The sequence below is a fragment of the Gekko japonicus genome, unplaced genomic scaffold (assembly GCF_001447785.1).
Source record: "Gekko japonicus isolate JY-2015 unplaced genomic scaffold, Gekko_japonicus_V1.1 scaffold131, whole genome shotgun sequence".
In the NCBI taxonomy this organism is placed as follows: Eukaryota; Metazoa; Chordata; class Lepidosauria; order Squamata; family Gekkonidae; genus Gekko; species Gekko japonicus.
In genome coordinates this window covers 417,096-433,371 of record NW_015167061.1, presented here as the reverse complement: position 1 = coordinate 433,371, position 16,276 = coordinate 417,096, and the positions used below count along the sequence as shown (strand labels likewise).

Here is a 16,276-nt window from a genome sequence, read left to right as displayed (position 1 = left end):
TGATGCTAATCATGTGGTAGAGTCCCGAGCTGGTAGAGCGGACTGTACCACTGCAGACTGGAGGTTTGGCCTTGTGTTTTTGAATGCCTCTTTAGGCGTTTAGACTTCTCTGCAAGTGGAAGACTAGGGCCACTGGGAAAGGCCTTATCTAGAACCTTTCCCCATGAGATATTAGCTTTCTGCTTGCAGAGAGGGTGGTGTTTTGCGGGGTGGCAAATGCCTTCCCCGCCACCACCCGCAATCTACAGTTGTTCAGTCCACATGATCAGGACTTTAGTGCCGCTTTCTGCTGCCTCTGTGATCCTGCATGCCAGAGGGTTTGTGACCCCCCCAAGTGCTTCGGGGGAGCAGGTCTGCAGTTCCTCATCCCCCAGAGTTCAAAAATGGCTTTGTAGTTTGCCGAGCAAGACGTGTTAACTGCCAGTGTGCACGAAAGAAAATAGGAAGCCGTAAGGAACAGAGGAGACCCTGTTTTTGTCTGGCTTCCGGCGACAGGAGCTGCACATTTTGTGTTCTCTCTCTCTCTCTCTCTTACCAGCTGGAGCTCGCAGAGGAGAAAATCCACGTTTGTCAGGGTGGGCTTATTGGTTTCTGGAGAGATGCTTTGGCAGAATACAGCCCTGGCAGCCTGTCTCACAGAAGCGAGGAGCAGAGAGCATGTCGCGTGCCCAAGGAACGCAGGGAGCCTATAGGTCCAGTGCCAGGAGCCTGCAGGTGGGCAGAGGACTCGGGCATTGGTCTCTGCTCCACCAGCCTCCGTTCAGACGGCCCCGGCAAGCTGAGGGAACGGATGCCGACTGGCGGAGGAATGCCTCCCGGATCTGAGTGGCTGCTTCAGAGAACGGTGTGTAACCCGAGTGCTTAGCAAAAGGCGAGTGGGGGAGAGAGGAGGAGGAGGAGGAGGAAGGGGGGGAAGGAGGAAGAGGATGCTGGAAAAATCCCCACCCCTGCCCTTTGGTTCCTAGCCGGCGGCGATGATCACCTAGCTCTGGCATGTGTCCCTCCGAGCCCTGACCCTCTTTCCCCAGCCAGCTGGCCCTCGGACAACCTCGGCTCTCTTCCCGGTCCCGTCTCCTCGATGGAAGGAGTCGTCGGCAGCTCCAACGCCAGTGCGATCGGGGACCGGTCTGTGCCGAGCGGCAGCGCCTGGGTGGCCGCCTTCCTCTGCTTCATCATCCTCCTGACCATGCTAGGCAACTTCTCGCTCATCCTCCTGATCTTCACCCAGCGGTCCCTGAGGAACACCTCCAACTACTTCCTGGTCTCCCTCTTCATGTCCGACCTGATGGTGGGCTCGGTGGTCATGCCCCCGGCCATGCTGAACCAGCTCTACGGCCGCTGGCTGCTGGACGCTGTCTTCTGCTCCGTCTGGTTCTCCTTCGACGTGATGTGCACCAGCGCCTCCATCCTCAACCTCTGCGTCATCAGCCTGGACCGCTACCTGCTGATCATCTCCCCGCTCAAGTACAAGCTCCGCATGACCTCCTGCCGGGCCGTCTTGCTCATCCTGGCCACCTGGACCTTGGCCGCCCTGGTGTCCTTCCTGCCCATCAAGATGGGCTGGCACGAGATGGAGTTCGATGCCCGGCCGCCCAACGCCACCGCCCGCCCGGAAGAGGAGCAGTGCCGCCTCCTGGTCAGCCTCCCCTATGCCCTCATCGCCTCCGGCCTGACCTTCTTCCTGCCTTCCATCGCCATCCTCTTCACCTACTGCCGCATCCTCCTGGCCGCCAGGAAGCAGGCCCTGCAGGTGGCCTCCCTGACCAACAACGTGGCCATCGAACCGGACGAGCCCACCCAGCAGGTAAAGCTGAATGAAGCTCGCCTCCCTCGTCAGAGGCAGGAGACTGGGGCGTGGGCCTGTGCATGGGCCTGACTGTCGTCCCTGCCCTCTGACCTCGGGTGTGTGACTTGCCAGCTCTGTTTTGCCTGTATGGAAGGAAATGCACTCTGCACATGCTTACAGGCACCTGTTCAGTCTTGTCATGTGACGTGTCCCCGAGCGCCCTGTCTCCCAGAGAGGCAGTGGAATACCTCTTTGGGGTGGGTGCTGTGCTAGGGTACTAGCATGCTGTAAGAAATGAGGTAAGCAAGGATTTCCGTGCACCCAGCATAGCTACCCACAAAGGAGGTTGCTGTTGTATCTCTGCATGATTTACTTACCTTGACTCCTGTCCAAACTGTCTGGGGCAGGTAATTCTGTGGATCTGAATCAAGTGTGGTTGGATCAGTTCCTGAGGTAGAGACCTGGCAGAATTACCCTCTCTTACTGGAGGTTTGCCCATTGTTTCTCTGTATGAGTCAGTCCTCCTGTCAGCTAGCTTCGACTGTGTGTGGGTAATTCAGTGGTGTCTTTGCTTCAGGAAGGAGAGGATAATAAAATTATTTGCAATGCAGAGATGCAGCAGCATTAGCTGCTCCAAAGGAGGCTGCCTGTGGTATCTCTGCATGCAATATTACACCTACAGCACAGGGTGTCTGTTGTGGGGAGAGGAAGGTGATTGTAAGCTGCTCTGAGACTCCATGTGAAGGGCGGGATATAATCCAATTTCTTCTTCTTCTTCTTCCTCGTGAAACTTGTGTAGTGATAATCTTAGATGGATTACAACCGAATGGTTATTAACCATGGTGGCTAAATGGAGCCTCTGCATTCGGGGGCAGCGTATCTCTGAATTCCAGGGACGCATTTGACCTCTGTGACCCCGGTTGTAGGCCTTCCCGGTTGGCCACCCTGGGAAACAGCATGTCGAGCCAGGTGGAACTTCAGTCGGAGGCCTAATACTTTGCATCCCTCCCATCAGGAAGCGCTTCCAGATCAGTGACTCCCAAAGGGACACAGAGGGGTAGCTCCTTTGGGTGCAGGTATCCTTAAAAGTGAACCTTTCTGGGGGCGTGAGAACTTGAATGCAGAAAATCTAAGGCGTCTCCACTGTCAGGAGTTTGAGAAGCCCGTTGGAGGGGGGAGGACAAAGGAAGAGAGGGGAATGCAGGTGAAGGGTCTCTAAAAATAGCGGCTCTTGTTCAAGCCACCTGCTGGTGTGGTTGCCACATGCGACGCGACACACACGTGTGCATGTGTGTGTACGTGTGGCACAGATACTTTTGACGCGCAGCGTGTGAAGTTTCACTCCTGTGTGAAGGAATCTTAAACCAGAGAGCTTGGAGGGCAAAGTGGAAAGGAAATTCAGCTGCAGCTAGAAGGGGGGGGGGGAGCAGCCGGAGGTGTGGAGAAAACCCGCCAAGCTGCTCTGAACTGGCCGTTGTTAGCCTGGCTTGTGCTCCCAGCTGGGTGCCGTGTTTGCCTCTGATAAACGCTGCTTTTCTTATCTTCTCCCCCCCTCCCTCCCTCCCTGAATAGAGATTCTCTTTATGAAGCCAACACAGCCACCTTGGAGAAAGTTTGAGGCTGTGTTGTGGTGGTGGTGGGGGAATGCTTGGTGGAAAGACGGTCTTTCTTATGTATTCATTCATTTATTTATTTATTGGGTTTCTATCCCTCCCTCCCTGTGAATGGGCTCAGGGCGACTTACCTTTAAAGGCACGATGTGCCAGAGTACATAAAACCTATAAACCCAGATAAAACAGGATAAAGCAACCATATCATTGCAATTAAAGTGCTCAACATAGAAATGATCTTCCAGTCACATTGAAGATGGCATCCTGTAGATGGACACAGGTCCCAATTCAGCCGTATCTGTCTCGTACGTTACTGTGGCTCGGTCTCCATATGGGCCAACCAACTACCCCGGTGTTACTAACAATAATAGTTTGTGGTAGTGGTGAGGGCGGCTCCTAATTGAAAGCTTGGTGGAAGAGCTCCGTCTTGCAGGCCCTGCGGAACTGTACAAGGTCCCACAGGGCCCTGATCTCCTCCGGGAGCTCATTCCACCAGGTAGGAGCCGCCACCAAAAAGGCCCTAGCCCTGGTAGTGGTGAGCCTGGACTCTTTGGGGCCTGGCATCACTAGCCGGTGTTGTACCCCAGACCGTAGTGCTCTCTGGGGTACGTGTGGGGAAAGGCGGTCCCTCAGGTATGTCAGATCCTGGCCATAAAGGGCTTTAAAGGTAAGTACCAGCACCTTGAAGCAAACTTGGCATGCTATTGGCAGCCAGTGCAGTGCATTCAGCGCAGGCCGGATGTGTTCCCATCTAGGGAGACCCATCAAAAGCCTGGCCTTTTAGATTTATATCCCGCCTTGCCTTCTCCATCTTCCCGAGCTTCCTTGACGGTTTCACCAGGTAAATGGCTTAGGAACGGGAGGGTCACCCTGCTGGATCTGACCCAAAGAGCTCTTAACTCGTCCAGCACTCTAACGCCCCCCCCCGAAGGCCTCTGTGCAGGGCAGGGGGCATGACAACCCCTTGTGCGGCTTGGTGGCAAGGAGGAAGCATCCCCCTCCTGGCTGAGAGCCATGGCTGGACCTCTCCTTCTCCTCTGAATCCTGTGTTAACGCCATCAAAGCTGGTGGCCACTGTAAGGTCCTGTGGCAGTGAGTTCCACAGGTTAACGGCCCGTTGTATGAAGGGTTTTTTCCCCCCTTTGGTCTGTCCTTGATTCACATTCTTTAGGCGACTCTGCATCCAAGAATTCTGGGAGACAGCACAAGATTTTGTAAACTGTCGTGTCCCTTCCCTGCCCAGCCTTTCCTCCGAGGCCGCAGGAGGTGGTGGCAGCTACAAGCACGGACGGCTTCAAGAGGGAACTGAATAAACATCTGGAGCAGAGGTCCATCCGTGGCTATTATTTTTTTTATTTTTCCCCATTTATATCCCGCCCATCCCGTAAACGGGCTCAGGGCGGGTTACAACATTTTAATAAATACAATATAAATTTAAAACATATTAAAACATATAAAATCAGTAGTCATGCTTGCCGTAGGGAGAATCCGGCCCATTGATGGAACTGAGTATGGGCGGTTATCAGTAGGTGGGAGACCGCAACCTCGGGGGGGGGATATGTGGACGCCCGCTGCCTTAGCCACAGGCCTGGCGGAAGAGCTCCGTCTTGCAGGCCCTGCGGAACTGCATAAGATCCCGCAGGGCCCTGATCTCAATGGGGAGCATGTGCCACCAGGTGGGGGCCAGGGCGGAAAAATCCCTAGATGGACGTCCTTTGGGCCGGGGATCACCAGGAGATGTTGACTTTCAGAGCGTAACGCTCTCCGAGGCGTATACGGGAAGAGGCGGTCCCTTAGGTATGTGGGTCCCAGGCCGTATAGGCTTTGAAGATGATTACCAGCACCTTAAAGCAGACCTGGTACTCAACCGGCAACCAATGCAACTGACAGAGCACATGCCGAACGTGGGCCCGCACAGGTGTCGACGTCAGCAGGCGGGCCGCCACATTTTGTACCAGTTGTCATTTCTGGATCAGCTTCAAGGGCGAGCCTGTTTAGAGCGAGTTGCCGTAATCAAGCCTGGAAGTGACCATTGCAGGGGTCACCGTGGCTGAGTCCTGGGGGGAGAGAGAGGGCTTCAGTAGCCTGATCCGCCTAAGATGGAAGAATTCAGATCTGGCGACTGCAGCAACCTGGGCCTCCGTGGACAGAGAAGCATCCAGAGTTACTCCCGGGCTCTTCACCAACGGGGCCGGCACCAGAGGCATAGATGGGAACTCTCAGGCTGGGGCAGGGGGTGCTCTGTCTTCTTGGTGCTTGGGGGGCAAGAGTGGGAGGGCTTCTAGTGCCCTGGCCCCACTGCTGGACCTCCCGATGGCCCCTGGTGTTTTTAGCCGCTGTGTGTCAGTGTGTTGGACTGGATGAGCCACTGGCCTGATCCAACACTGGCTTCTCTCTGATGTTCTTATGGAAGGGGTCCCACCTCTGCGTTGGGAAATCCCCAGAGATGTAGGGGTGGAGCCTGAGGAGGGCGGGGCGGAGGAGGGACCTCAGCGGAGTACAATTCTAGACAGTCCACCATCCAAAGCAGCCATTTCCTACTGGGATGAGCTCTTTTATCTGGAGATGCATTTCCGTTGCCAGCCTCCAGGTGGGGCCTGGAGATCTCCGGGGATCACAGCTCAGTCTTTCTGCTATCACTGTTCCAAACCCTTTCCGGTTCTATGGTTTTTTGTGTTTTTTTTAAGACGGTGTGATCAGGACTGTCCTGGGTGTGCCAAATGTTCTTCTAGTGAAGTTTTCTTCAAGCCTCGTGCGTGACAGGGAAGGCGCTCCGATCCACTTGATTATTTCGGTTGCCCTTTTCTGCATCTTTCTGCGGCGATTCTGAGAGAGAGCCAGAGAGAGAGTGAGGTTCTGTTGGCGTGCAAGTTTATCCGTTTGCAAGACCAGAGCCAGGCTGGTAGCGACAGGAAGTGATGGAGGTCATTAATCCATAGGGTTCCAGGGCTATTTTTGGGCAGGAACGCACAGGAACAGAGTTCCGGCTGGCTCCTGAGTTGGCCACACCCAACAGGAACTCATCAGCATAATAGGCCACACCCAACAGCAGAAACTCATTAGGATTGGCTACATTAGGGGTGTGTGGCCTAACATGCAAAGGAGTCTCTGCTACAAAAAAAGTCCCTGGGTTTTTTGACAACAAACAAGGTAAACAGAATAAGAAGCAAAAGGTGGGTGTGGCTGGATAACCACACTTTTGGCAACACGGGGCTGCGGCCTAATATGCTAATGAGATGTGGTGGCAGGGTGTGGCCTAATATGCTAATGAGTTTCAGCTGTTGGGTGTGGCCTGTTATGCTAATGAGTTCCTGCTGGGCTTTTTCTACAAAAAGAGCCCTGGGGTTTGCCATAAGTCAAAAGCAACTTGATGGCACTTCATGTGCCAGAATGATCAAAGGGTTGGAACACTTTCCCTATGAGGAAAGGTTAAAGCGCTTGGGGCTCTTTAGCTTGGAGAAAAGATGGCTGAGGGGTGACATGATCGAGGTTTACAAGATTATGCATGGGATAGAGCAGGTTGAGAAAGAAGTCCTTTTCTCCGTTTCTCACAGTGCAAGAACTTGTGGGCACTCCATGAAATTGCAATGGATAAAAGGAAGTATTTCTTCACCCAGAGAGTGATGAACACCTGGAATTCACTGCCACAGGAAGTGGTGGCGGCTACAAGCATGGACGGCTTCAAGAGGGACCTAGATAAGCATATGGAGCAGAGGTCCATCAGTGGCTATTAGCCACAAGGTACAGATAGGAACTCTCGGTCTGGGGCAAGGGATGCTCTGTCTTCTTGGTGCTGGGGGGGGGGTCAACAGTGGGAGGGCTTCTAGTGTTCTGGCCCCACTGCTGGACCTCCTGAGGGCACCTGGTACTTTTGGCCACTGTGTGACACAGAGTGTTGGACTGGATGGGCCACTGACCTGATCCAGCATTGGCTTCTCTTATGTTCTTATGCATGGACACACACACACACATATAGTGTGCATGTGTGTACCCACATACCCGCACTTGCATTTAGTGAGAGAAAGAAACAGCGATGTCTCTTGTGCATGCATTTGGCATCAACAAGGGATTTAAGTGTTTTTAAAGGAAGCATCTCTGTCTAGTTCCTTTTTGATTTGGGGTGTTATCCTGGAGGTTTTGGTCTGCCTTCTTTTTTGTTGCAGACATTTCTTTTGATTCACCATCTTGTACCTGAAGTGGGTTCCTTTAAAAAAAAAAAACTGGAAGAACTATGCACAACAAAAGGCAAATTGTAGCGAAAAGACTTGTGGGTTCATTTCTCCCCAGCGAGAAGCCAAATCAAAATCTAGCATTCAACTCAAGATAGCAAAACTGTGGAATTCGGTCATCTATCTATCTATCTATCTATCTATCTATCTATCTATCTATCATCTATCTATCTATCTATCCATCCATCCATCCATCCATCCATCCATCCATCCATCCATCCTCTATTTATTTTAAGGCTCAAACTGTTTGGAATAAAGAGAAGATTCTGTAGGGCTTTGGGGGGGGGGATTTTGGTGGGAGGCACGGCTTGCACCCACTTTTCCAAAGCCAAGCAGGGCTTTGTGGGGGAGGCCTCCCAGGTGGACTCTGTCCTGAGATCAACTCTCTCCCAAGCATCTAGATCTAATGGGTGGGAATTACAAGGGAGTCGTTACGGGCTAAATATCAGGGGAAACGTCCTGACTGTCAGAGTGGTTGAGCAGTGGAACGGACTGCCTGGGGAGGTGGTGGAGGCTCCTTCGCTGGACGTTTTCAAGCGGAGGCTGGACGAGTGGACGACCATCTTTCGGGTACGTCGTAGGGCTACCTTCTGGCTCTGCTCCTGCAGAGTGCAGGGGGGTTGGACCCGGTGACCTGCAAGGTCCCTTCCAACTCTAACATTCTATGATTCTACGATAAGCAAGGGGCACCCATTCCCCCCCTCCCAAGGGGCCTGGGCCCCAACTGCCTTCCTCTAAGCCAAACCACAGGGGCTTGCTAGAGTTGCCACCTTTGGATTGTGAAATTCCTGGAGATCTGGGGTGGTGGTGGAGCCCAGGCAGGGCAGGGTTTGGGGAAGGAAGGGAGGGTCCTCGGTGGAGTCTCGTGCGGCAGAGTCCACCTTCCAAGGCAGCCATTTTCTCCAGGGGCACTGACCCTGTCCTGTCACCTGGCGAGCAGTTGTGATTCCAGGAGATCTCCAGCCGCTACCTGGAGGTGGCAGCCCTGGTGGATTGGGTCTCCTGCAGCGCAAGCCCAGTTGAGGATGCCGGCCACTTGCTGCACTGCAGAGGGTTGGGAGTGTTGTGTCCCGAGCCTAGTGATGCTGCTGCAAATGGTCAGTGACCCAGCTGGGCCAGAGAACCAGGCCACAGCCACAGTGGGGCATTTCGGGGCCTGGCCCCCTGACTTCCTCCCAAAGCCCCCTGACTTCTATGCAGCCCCCAGGCCCCCCAGCTCTCTGGGCCACCTGGAGGACTCCCCACCACCGCCCCTTCCCCAAGCGCAGCTGGCTTCTCCTCATAGGCAAGCAGACAGCAAAACGCCGCAAAACTGAGGGTTTTTAAAAAAAAATTATTATTTTATTTTGTGGTGTCAGTGCCCCCCCTTATTTAAAGGTCCCCGAATTACAAAATCATGGCTACGGGCCTGCAGCGAACTGGCCCTGAAGGCAAGGAAGCGCAGAGAAATTGACTCAGCGACCAAAGAGTCCCATGGGCTGCTTGAGAGCCAGTTTGGTGGGGTGGTTAAATGCGCGGACTCTAATCTGGGAGAACTGGGTTTGATTCCCCACTCCTCCTCCACTTGCACCTGGCTGGATGACCTTGGGCAAGCCGTGGTTCTGATAAGAACTGTCCTTGAAAAAAAGCAGTTTCTGTCAAGAGCTCTCTCAGCCCTACCTGGCTCACAGGGTGTCTGTTGTGGGGAGGGGAAGGGAAAGGAGTTTGTAAGCCACTCTGAGACACCTTCAGGTAGTGAAGGGCGGGGTATAAATCCAATTTCTTCTCTTCTCTTCTTCTTCTTGTCAAACACAGGAAAGAACGGGACTTCTTTGCCTGGGGAAATGCCCCCCTCCCTCCCTCTTTCTATTATCCTTTCCCTTTCTTTTTTTCCTTTGCTCACTTTTGGAGAAGGTAAAGGCAGTTCCCCAAAATAAAAGTGTGGGGGAGGAGGAGGAGGAGGGGCTGTCAGTCCCATTGTTCCAGAAAACGGAGGAGCTGTTCGTCAGAAAGGAAAGAGCTGGTGCCAGCCACACGTACACACCCATGCCAAGGAGCAGGTGTGTGTGGGCAGAGCAGCTGCTCCGCGTGGCAGAGAGGGCTGGGCGGGCACCCAGCGAGGATGCCAAAGCAAAGAAGGGGGTTTTCTTCCACAAAATGGCCCCTGGCTCTTTTGCGGAGCTCGTGAATGAGCTGGGGAGGGGTTCGCCTAGAGTCGCCAACCCCGGGTTGTGAAATTCCTGGAGGTTTGGGGGTGGAACTTGAGGAGGGGTGGGCTTGGGGAGGGACCTCAGCAGGGTATAATGCCACGGAGACCGCCTTCCGAAGGAGCCATGTTCTCCAGGGCAACTGGTCTTGGTGGTGCGGAGACCAGTTATAATTACAAGCAGGGGTCATTTCGTAGACAAAGAGGTGCAGGAGCTCATTAGCATAACTCATTAGCATAACTTATTTGCATATGCCACACCCCCTGACATCACCGGAAGTGTATCCGAAGGCAACACCCACCGTAAAGCTGCCACTGGACTGTTTTGGATTGCTAGCTATTGGGGGGGGGGGAACGTGCAGATCTGTCCTCGCAGAGGAGGGAGAGCTTGTACCTGAATAAAACTTGGTCTTAAAGGTGCCACTGGACTGTTTTGGATTGCAAGCTATTGGGGGGGGGGAACGTGCAGATCTGTCCTCACAGAGGAGGGAGAGCTTGTACCTGAATAAAACTTGGTCTTAAAGGTGCCACTGGACTGTTTTGGACTGGGGGAGCGGGGGGGCGGTCTGCAACTTACTTGGCTGCTTCTTGCTCTGACTGAGGGCTGCTGGGAGCAGGGGGTGGGGCTTGTTGCATGTGCCCGCCCCCTGGGCTCTTTACTGCCGGAGCTCCGCTCCTGTGCACTCCTGCAGGAAATGGCCCCGGATTACGAGAGATCTCCTGGCCCTACCTGGAGGCTTTAAACCTTAACTCCAGAGGGCACCCTGGATCAGAACAAAAGTCTCTCAGGAGTGAGTCATGGTGTAACTGATCCTGGGCCCTTTCCGCACTCGGACCTCACCCTGGGTATTCTCTGTGTTCGAATTGCGGCCATTGACCTTGCTGTCATCTCTGTTTATCTGTTGTTTTCTGCGCTGATTTTGTCCCGCTCCAATTTGCTTGCCTGCCCCCAGTTATAAGCAGTAAATCTGCGTTTGATACCCTAGGTATGGCAGGAAAGGGGCGGGGAGGATTGAAACTGAGTTAAAAATTTTACATTTGAATCTGTACCGGGGCCACTCCGGATTGAGGGGAAGCCTGCAGCGAAACAGGATCCATATACCCCAGGGGCAACAGCGGTCTGAACCCAGGGTGACCAGTGTTCCCTCTAAGCTGAGTGAGTGTGAGCCAGCTCACAGTTCTTTAGCCTCTGACTCACACATTTTTGCCTTCGCTCAGGAAGGAGGGCTCCAGAGCAAACTGATTTATGCCATAGCCAAATGGCTCGCTCACCGCTTTAATGCCGGGAACACACAAAGTAGAATTTTGCTCACAAGACTCCACAGCTTAGAGGGAGCATTGGACCACAGTGTAATGAAGAATTGACAAAAAAAACAAACCACCAGGATAAAAAGAGGGATGCTAATGAGTTCCTGCTGGGCTTTTTCTACAAAAAGAGCCCTGGGTGAACTCGAGTGTAGTGCAGAATAGCTAGTAGGAGACAGCACTGAACCAGGATTAAAGCTCTAGTGTGGAAAGGGCCCCTGAAGGTTGTCCATCACTTTCATCCCCCCAGCTAGAAAAGGGCAGGTTTATAGCTGCCGTGTGTGTGTGTGTGTGTGTGCCGCTCTGAGGGCAGTTGCATTGATGCTCAGCATGTGTTGAAATGAGACCTCTTATATTAACCACTTGAGCTGCGGTGGCTCAAGTGGTTAAGACGCTGAACTGCAGGCTGTGGAAGGTCGGTAGTTCAATATGCTAATGAGTTCCTGTTGTTGGGTGTGGCCTCTTATGCTAATGAGTTCCTGCTGGGCTTTTTCTACAAAAAGAGCCCTGGGTGAACTCGAGTGTCGTGCAGAATAGCTAGTAGGAGACAGCCCTGAACCAGGATTAAAGGTCTAGTGTGGAAAGCGCCCCTGAAGGTTGTCCGTCACTTTCACCCCCCCAGCTAGAACAGGGCAGGTTTATAGGTGCCGGGTGTGTGTGTGTGTGTGCTCTGAGGGCCGTTGCATTGGTGCTCAGCATGTGTTGAAATGAGACCTCTTATATGCCAATAAAGGTTTTTGTATTATATTGTAAACGAGACCTCGCAAGAGAGGAAAGCATCCTTTAACTCAAGCCTTAGCAGTAGCTGGACAGCACTGAAGGGCACTGAAGTGCGTCGTCAAGTAACTCAGTGCTCTGATTCAAGGAAGGGGCATTCCAGAATTGCGGAGGTGCTGGAGATACGTACGTTGCAGGATGCCGGAAATGCTCGGTGGATAGTGGTATGAGGGATCTGGGCATGTCTTTGGAAATCAGCCTCCATCTGGAGAGGAATAAAACGGTGTGCGAGTGAGACCGTGGCCACCTCCAGCCCCCCAGCATCTTGCTCTGCTTGCGTTTGCCTTGGTCTGGAAAATCTAATTAACCTCCAAGGCGAGTGCAATAACCGCTCCAGCTGGCGAGGAAACGGACGGGTCTGCGGGGCTTTCTGCAGATGCCAAGATGAAAAATGTGGTTTTTCTAGCAGCGGTGGTGGAGGTTAGGGGGTGTGCGTGAATCAGATCCATCTCGGGCGCCAAGAAAGCATCCTCCGAGTTGCCTGGCTTTCTCTTGTCATCCCCTGACAACTGACTAACGTCCCAGGCAAGCAAAATTCAATTTGCCCAAATCACTTAATCACCAAGTAGCTGATTAGAAAGAAAGTGGGCCTCTGCGTGTTTGCGTGTGTGAGCGCCCGTGCGCATTTACTGCGGTCCTGCAGAAATGCAGGGGCAGATACTGGTTACTGTTCCTAAGAAATATTTCGATGTTTTTCATCATATGTAGTTCACTCCATTTTCATGAAAGTTCTAATGTGAGTTAATACTACACTGTATTTCTTCCTTGTTCGAAGCATGTAATCTTGTATTTTTGTTGTGTTAAAACAAAATAAAATAGTTATTTGAAAGGGGAAAAAAAGAACCCCAGTTTAAAAAGCAAAAAGCTTATAATCCGTATGACTACAAAGACATACTTGAAAGCACGTGGGCAATACCTGCCGAAATGCTAAAAGCCAGGAAAGCAGCTAATGCAAAGATGTTCAGTCCTCAGGGTGGGGGGAGGCTTCCTTGCGGAAAGCCGGGCTCCTTGCCTTTATGGCTGCAAAGATCGGCTTGGAGGCAACATCTGCTGAGGTCTCCGAAGTCAGAGCGGTGGTTGATGGCCAGGTTTCCTCCTTCATTCCTTTCTAGCCAGTGGGTCATAGAATCATATGCACTTTAATATTATCATATGCACTTTACTACAGCTGTACCGCCATCGTTATGTAATTGTTTTTAAATAACTATGTTGTGTATTGTATATTGACGTTTATATTGTTGTTTTATTTATTGCTTTCCTATGTAAGCCACCCTTGGTGGGGAGGGCGGGGTAAAGAATCTAATCAATCAATCAATCATAGAGTTGGAAGGGACCTCCAGGGACCTCTAGTCCAACCCCCCGCACAAGGCAGGAAATTCACAACTACCTCCCCCCCACACACACACCCAGTGACCCCTGCTCCATGCCCAGAAGAGGGCCACAAAAAACCCAAAAAACCCTTCAGGATCCCGGGCCAAACTGGCCTGGAGAAAATTGCTGCCTGACCCCAAAGTGGTGATCAGCATTTCCTTGGGCGTGTAAGAAAGGGCCAGTTTTAAACACACACACACACACAGAGACACACATGAACCGTAGAATTAATTCACGATTAATTCAAGGCTTCATTTTAAAAGAGCCAAGCTTCTGGCCCTCACGAGAAGCATGCCCGATGTTAGATAGCTACTAAAATCTTGGACGCCAGAAGGGTGGCTGGATAAGACCACAGGATTTCACCCGAGCCCCGCTGAGACCTTCCCCACGACTCGCGTGCCATCACTTATGCTCAGAAGAACAATATGAATTTCCTGACTCTGCGGGTCTTAGAGTTTCACCCGTTCTCGGCACAGAACAAGGACGGAGTGGGTGCTGAATTCTGGGTTGCCAGCCTCTAGGAGGGACCTGAAAATCACCTGGGGAATTCAGTGTTCCCTCTAAGCTGAGTGAGTGTGAGCTAACTCACAGTTTTTTAGCCTCCGGCTCACACCTTTTTGTCTCAACTCAGGAAGGATGGGGCTCCAGAGCAAACTGATTTATGCAGCAGCTGAATCGCTCACCCAGAACTTTAATCCCAGGAGCTCACAAAGTAGAATTTTTGCTCACAAGACTCCACAGCTTAGAGGGGGCATGGCTGGTAACCCTTGCTGAATTTCGGATAAGTCAGCACAGCCTTGACAATGGCAAAAGGAGTGGCTGACAGTGGCTGACTGCGAGGTTCCTTTGTGTACTGGAATCTTGGAAGGACCCATTGGCCTGGAGATATTTAGAAGCAGGGTGGTAGGGAGAAGGGGGTGTCTTCCATATGCCCCCCTGCAACATAGAGAGGGGCTGTGGCTCAGGGCACCTGCATGGCATGGAGAAGGTCCCCGGTTCAGTCCCCGGCTTCTCTGCTTTTAAAAAGGAGCCGGCAGTAGCTGACGTGAAGGAGGGAACTGGATAAACGTACAGAGCAGAGGTCCATCAGTGGCTATTAGCCACAAGGTTAATGGGCTTGGGGCTCTTTTGCTTGGAGAAATGACGGCTGAGGGGTGACATGATCGAGGTTTACAAGATTATGCATGGGACAGAGCAGGTACAAAGAGAAGTCCTTTTCTCCCTTTCACACAATACAAGAACTCCTTGTGGGCACTCCATGAAATTGTTGAGCAGTCGGGTCAGAACAGATAAAAGGAAGTCCTTCTTCACCCAAAGACTGATGAACACATGGAACTCACTGCCACAGGAAGTGGTGGTGGCTACAAGCACGGACGGTTTCAAGAGGGAACTGGAGAAACATATGGAGCAGAGGTCCATCAGTGGCTATGAGCCACAAGGCATAGATACAAACTCTCCCTCTGGGGGGCAAGGGATGCTCTGTCTTCTTGGTGCTTGGGGGAGGGCAACAGTGGGAGGGCTTCTAGTGTCCTGGCCCCACTGGTGTACCTCCTGATGCCCCCTGGTCTTTTTGGCCACTGTGTGACAGAGTGTTGGATTGGAGGGGCCAGTGGCCTGACCCAACATTGGCTTCTCTTATGTTCTTATAGATGGAACTCTCGGTCTGGGGCAAAGGATGCTCCGTATTCTTGGTGCTTGGGGGGGAGGCAACAGTGGGAGGGCTTCTAGTGTCCTGGCCCCACTGCTGGACCTCCTGATGACACCTGGTATTTTTGGCTGCTGTGTGACACAGAGTGCTGGACTGGAGGGGCCATTGGCCTGATCCAACATTGGCTTCTCTTATGTTCTTATGGATAAACATTTGGGGCAGAGGTCCATCCGTGGCTATTAGCCACAAGGTATAGACAGGAACTCTCAGGCTGGGGCAAGTGATGCTCCCTATTCTTGGTGCTTGGCGGGGGGCAACAGTGGGAGGCTTCTAGTGTCCTGGCCCCACTGCTGGACCTCCTGATGGCACCTGGTCTTTTTGGCCACTGTGTGACAGAGTGTTGGACTGGATGGGCCACTGGCCTGATCCAGCATTGGCTTCTCTTATGTTCTTATGCATGGACACACACACAGATATATAGTGTGCATGTGTGTACCCACATACCCGCACTTGCATTTAGTGAGAGAAAGAAACAGCGATGTCTCTTGTGCATGTGTTTGGCGTCAACTAGGGATGTAAATGTTTTTAAAGGAAGCATTTCTGGCCACTGTGTGACACAGAGTGTTGGACTAGATGGGCCATTGGCCTGATCCATCATTGGCTTCTCTTATGTTATTATGTTCTTATGTTCTTAAGTTCCCTTTCTTCTGCACTGTCCCCTCTTTGGGTCCCTCAGCCAAACTTTGGAGATAAGCCAGTTGACCAGAAGGGACGGGGGCTGCTCTGTTGTGGCACCTCGTCAGCGGAATGCCTCCGCCCGACCTCCCCTCCCCTGCCACCAACTTGCTCTCCTTGTATTGCCGGGCACTGACACTTCTTATTCGCCCAGATGTTTTGAAACTGCAGCTTCGCCCCTCCCCTTTTATGTGACTTCCTGCCATCCTTTCTGGTTTAACATTCACATCTCCTTGTATACTGACATTTCATGCAACAGGATATTTTTAGCCTGTTTGTTGTCCGTGTGACGTTTTTTACGCCGGATTGTGCTGTTTTGCTTAACGTTTATGATCTGTGTATATATACACACATTTACTTTTATTGCATAATTCTTTTAATTTGGAAAATCCTCGGGGTTATATTTGGTGGGGCTGAGGGTGTGCTATAAATGAATGATTAAAAAAAATCCTGGTGAGGTGTCAAGATGAGGCAGGTGAGAAGCTGTACTAACAAACAGATATGCCACATAAATATGATCATGAGACTCCCCCCCCTCCAATGACAAATGGCCAATCAAGCCTTATCGTGCAGAGATGCATTTTCCTTTCTCCCCCCCCCCCACCCCCCCCCCCCTCTCTCCTTCTCTCC

The 16,276-nt window shown here is 52.2% G+C and overlaps 1 protein-coding gene across 1 annotated transcript in view; it reads left to right on the top strand.

Moving 5' to 3' along the window:
- Positions 1–1,078: 1,078 nt before the first annotated feature.
- Positions 1,079–16,276, top strand: part of HTR6 (5-hydroxytryptamine (serotonin) receptor 6, G protein-coupled) — a 30,089-nt gene continuing 14,891 nt past the window's right edge. Inside the window, exon 1 of the mRNA XM_015412556.1 lies at positions 1,079–1,804. Coding sequence (XP_015268042.1) covers positions 1,079–1,804 — 726 coding nt within the window. The remainder of the gene's footprint in view (positions 1,805–16,276) is intronic.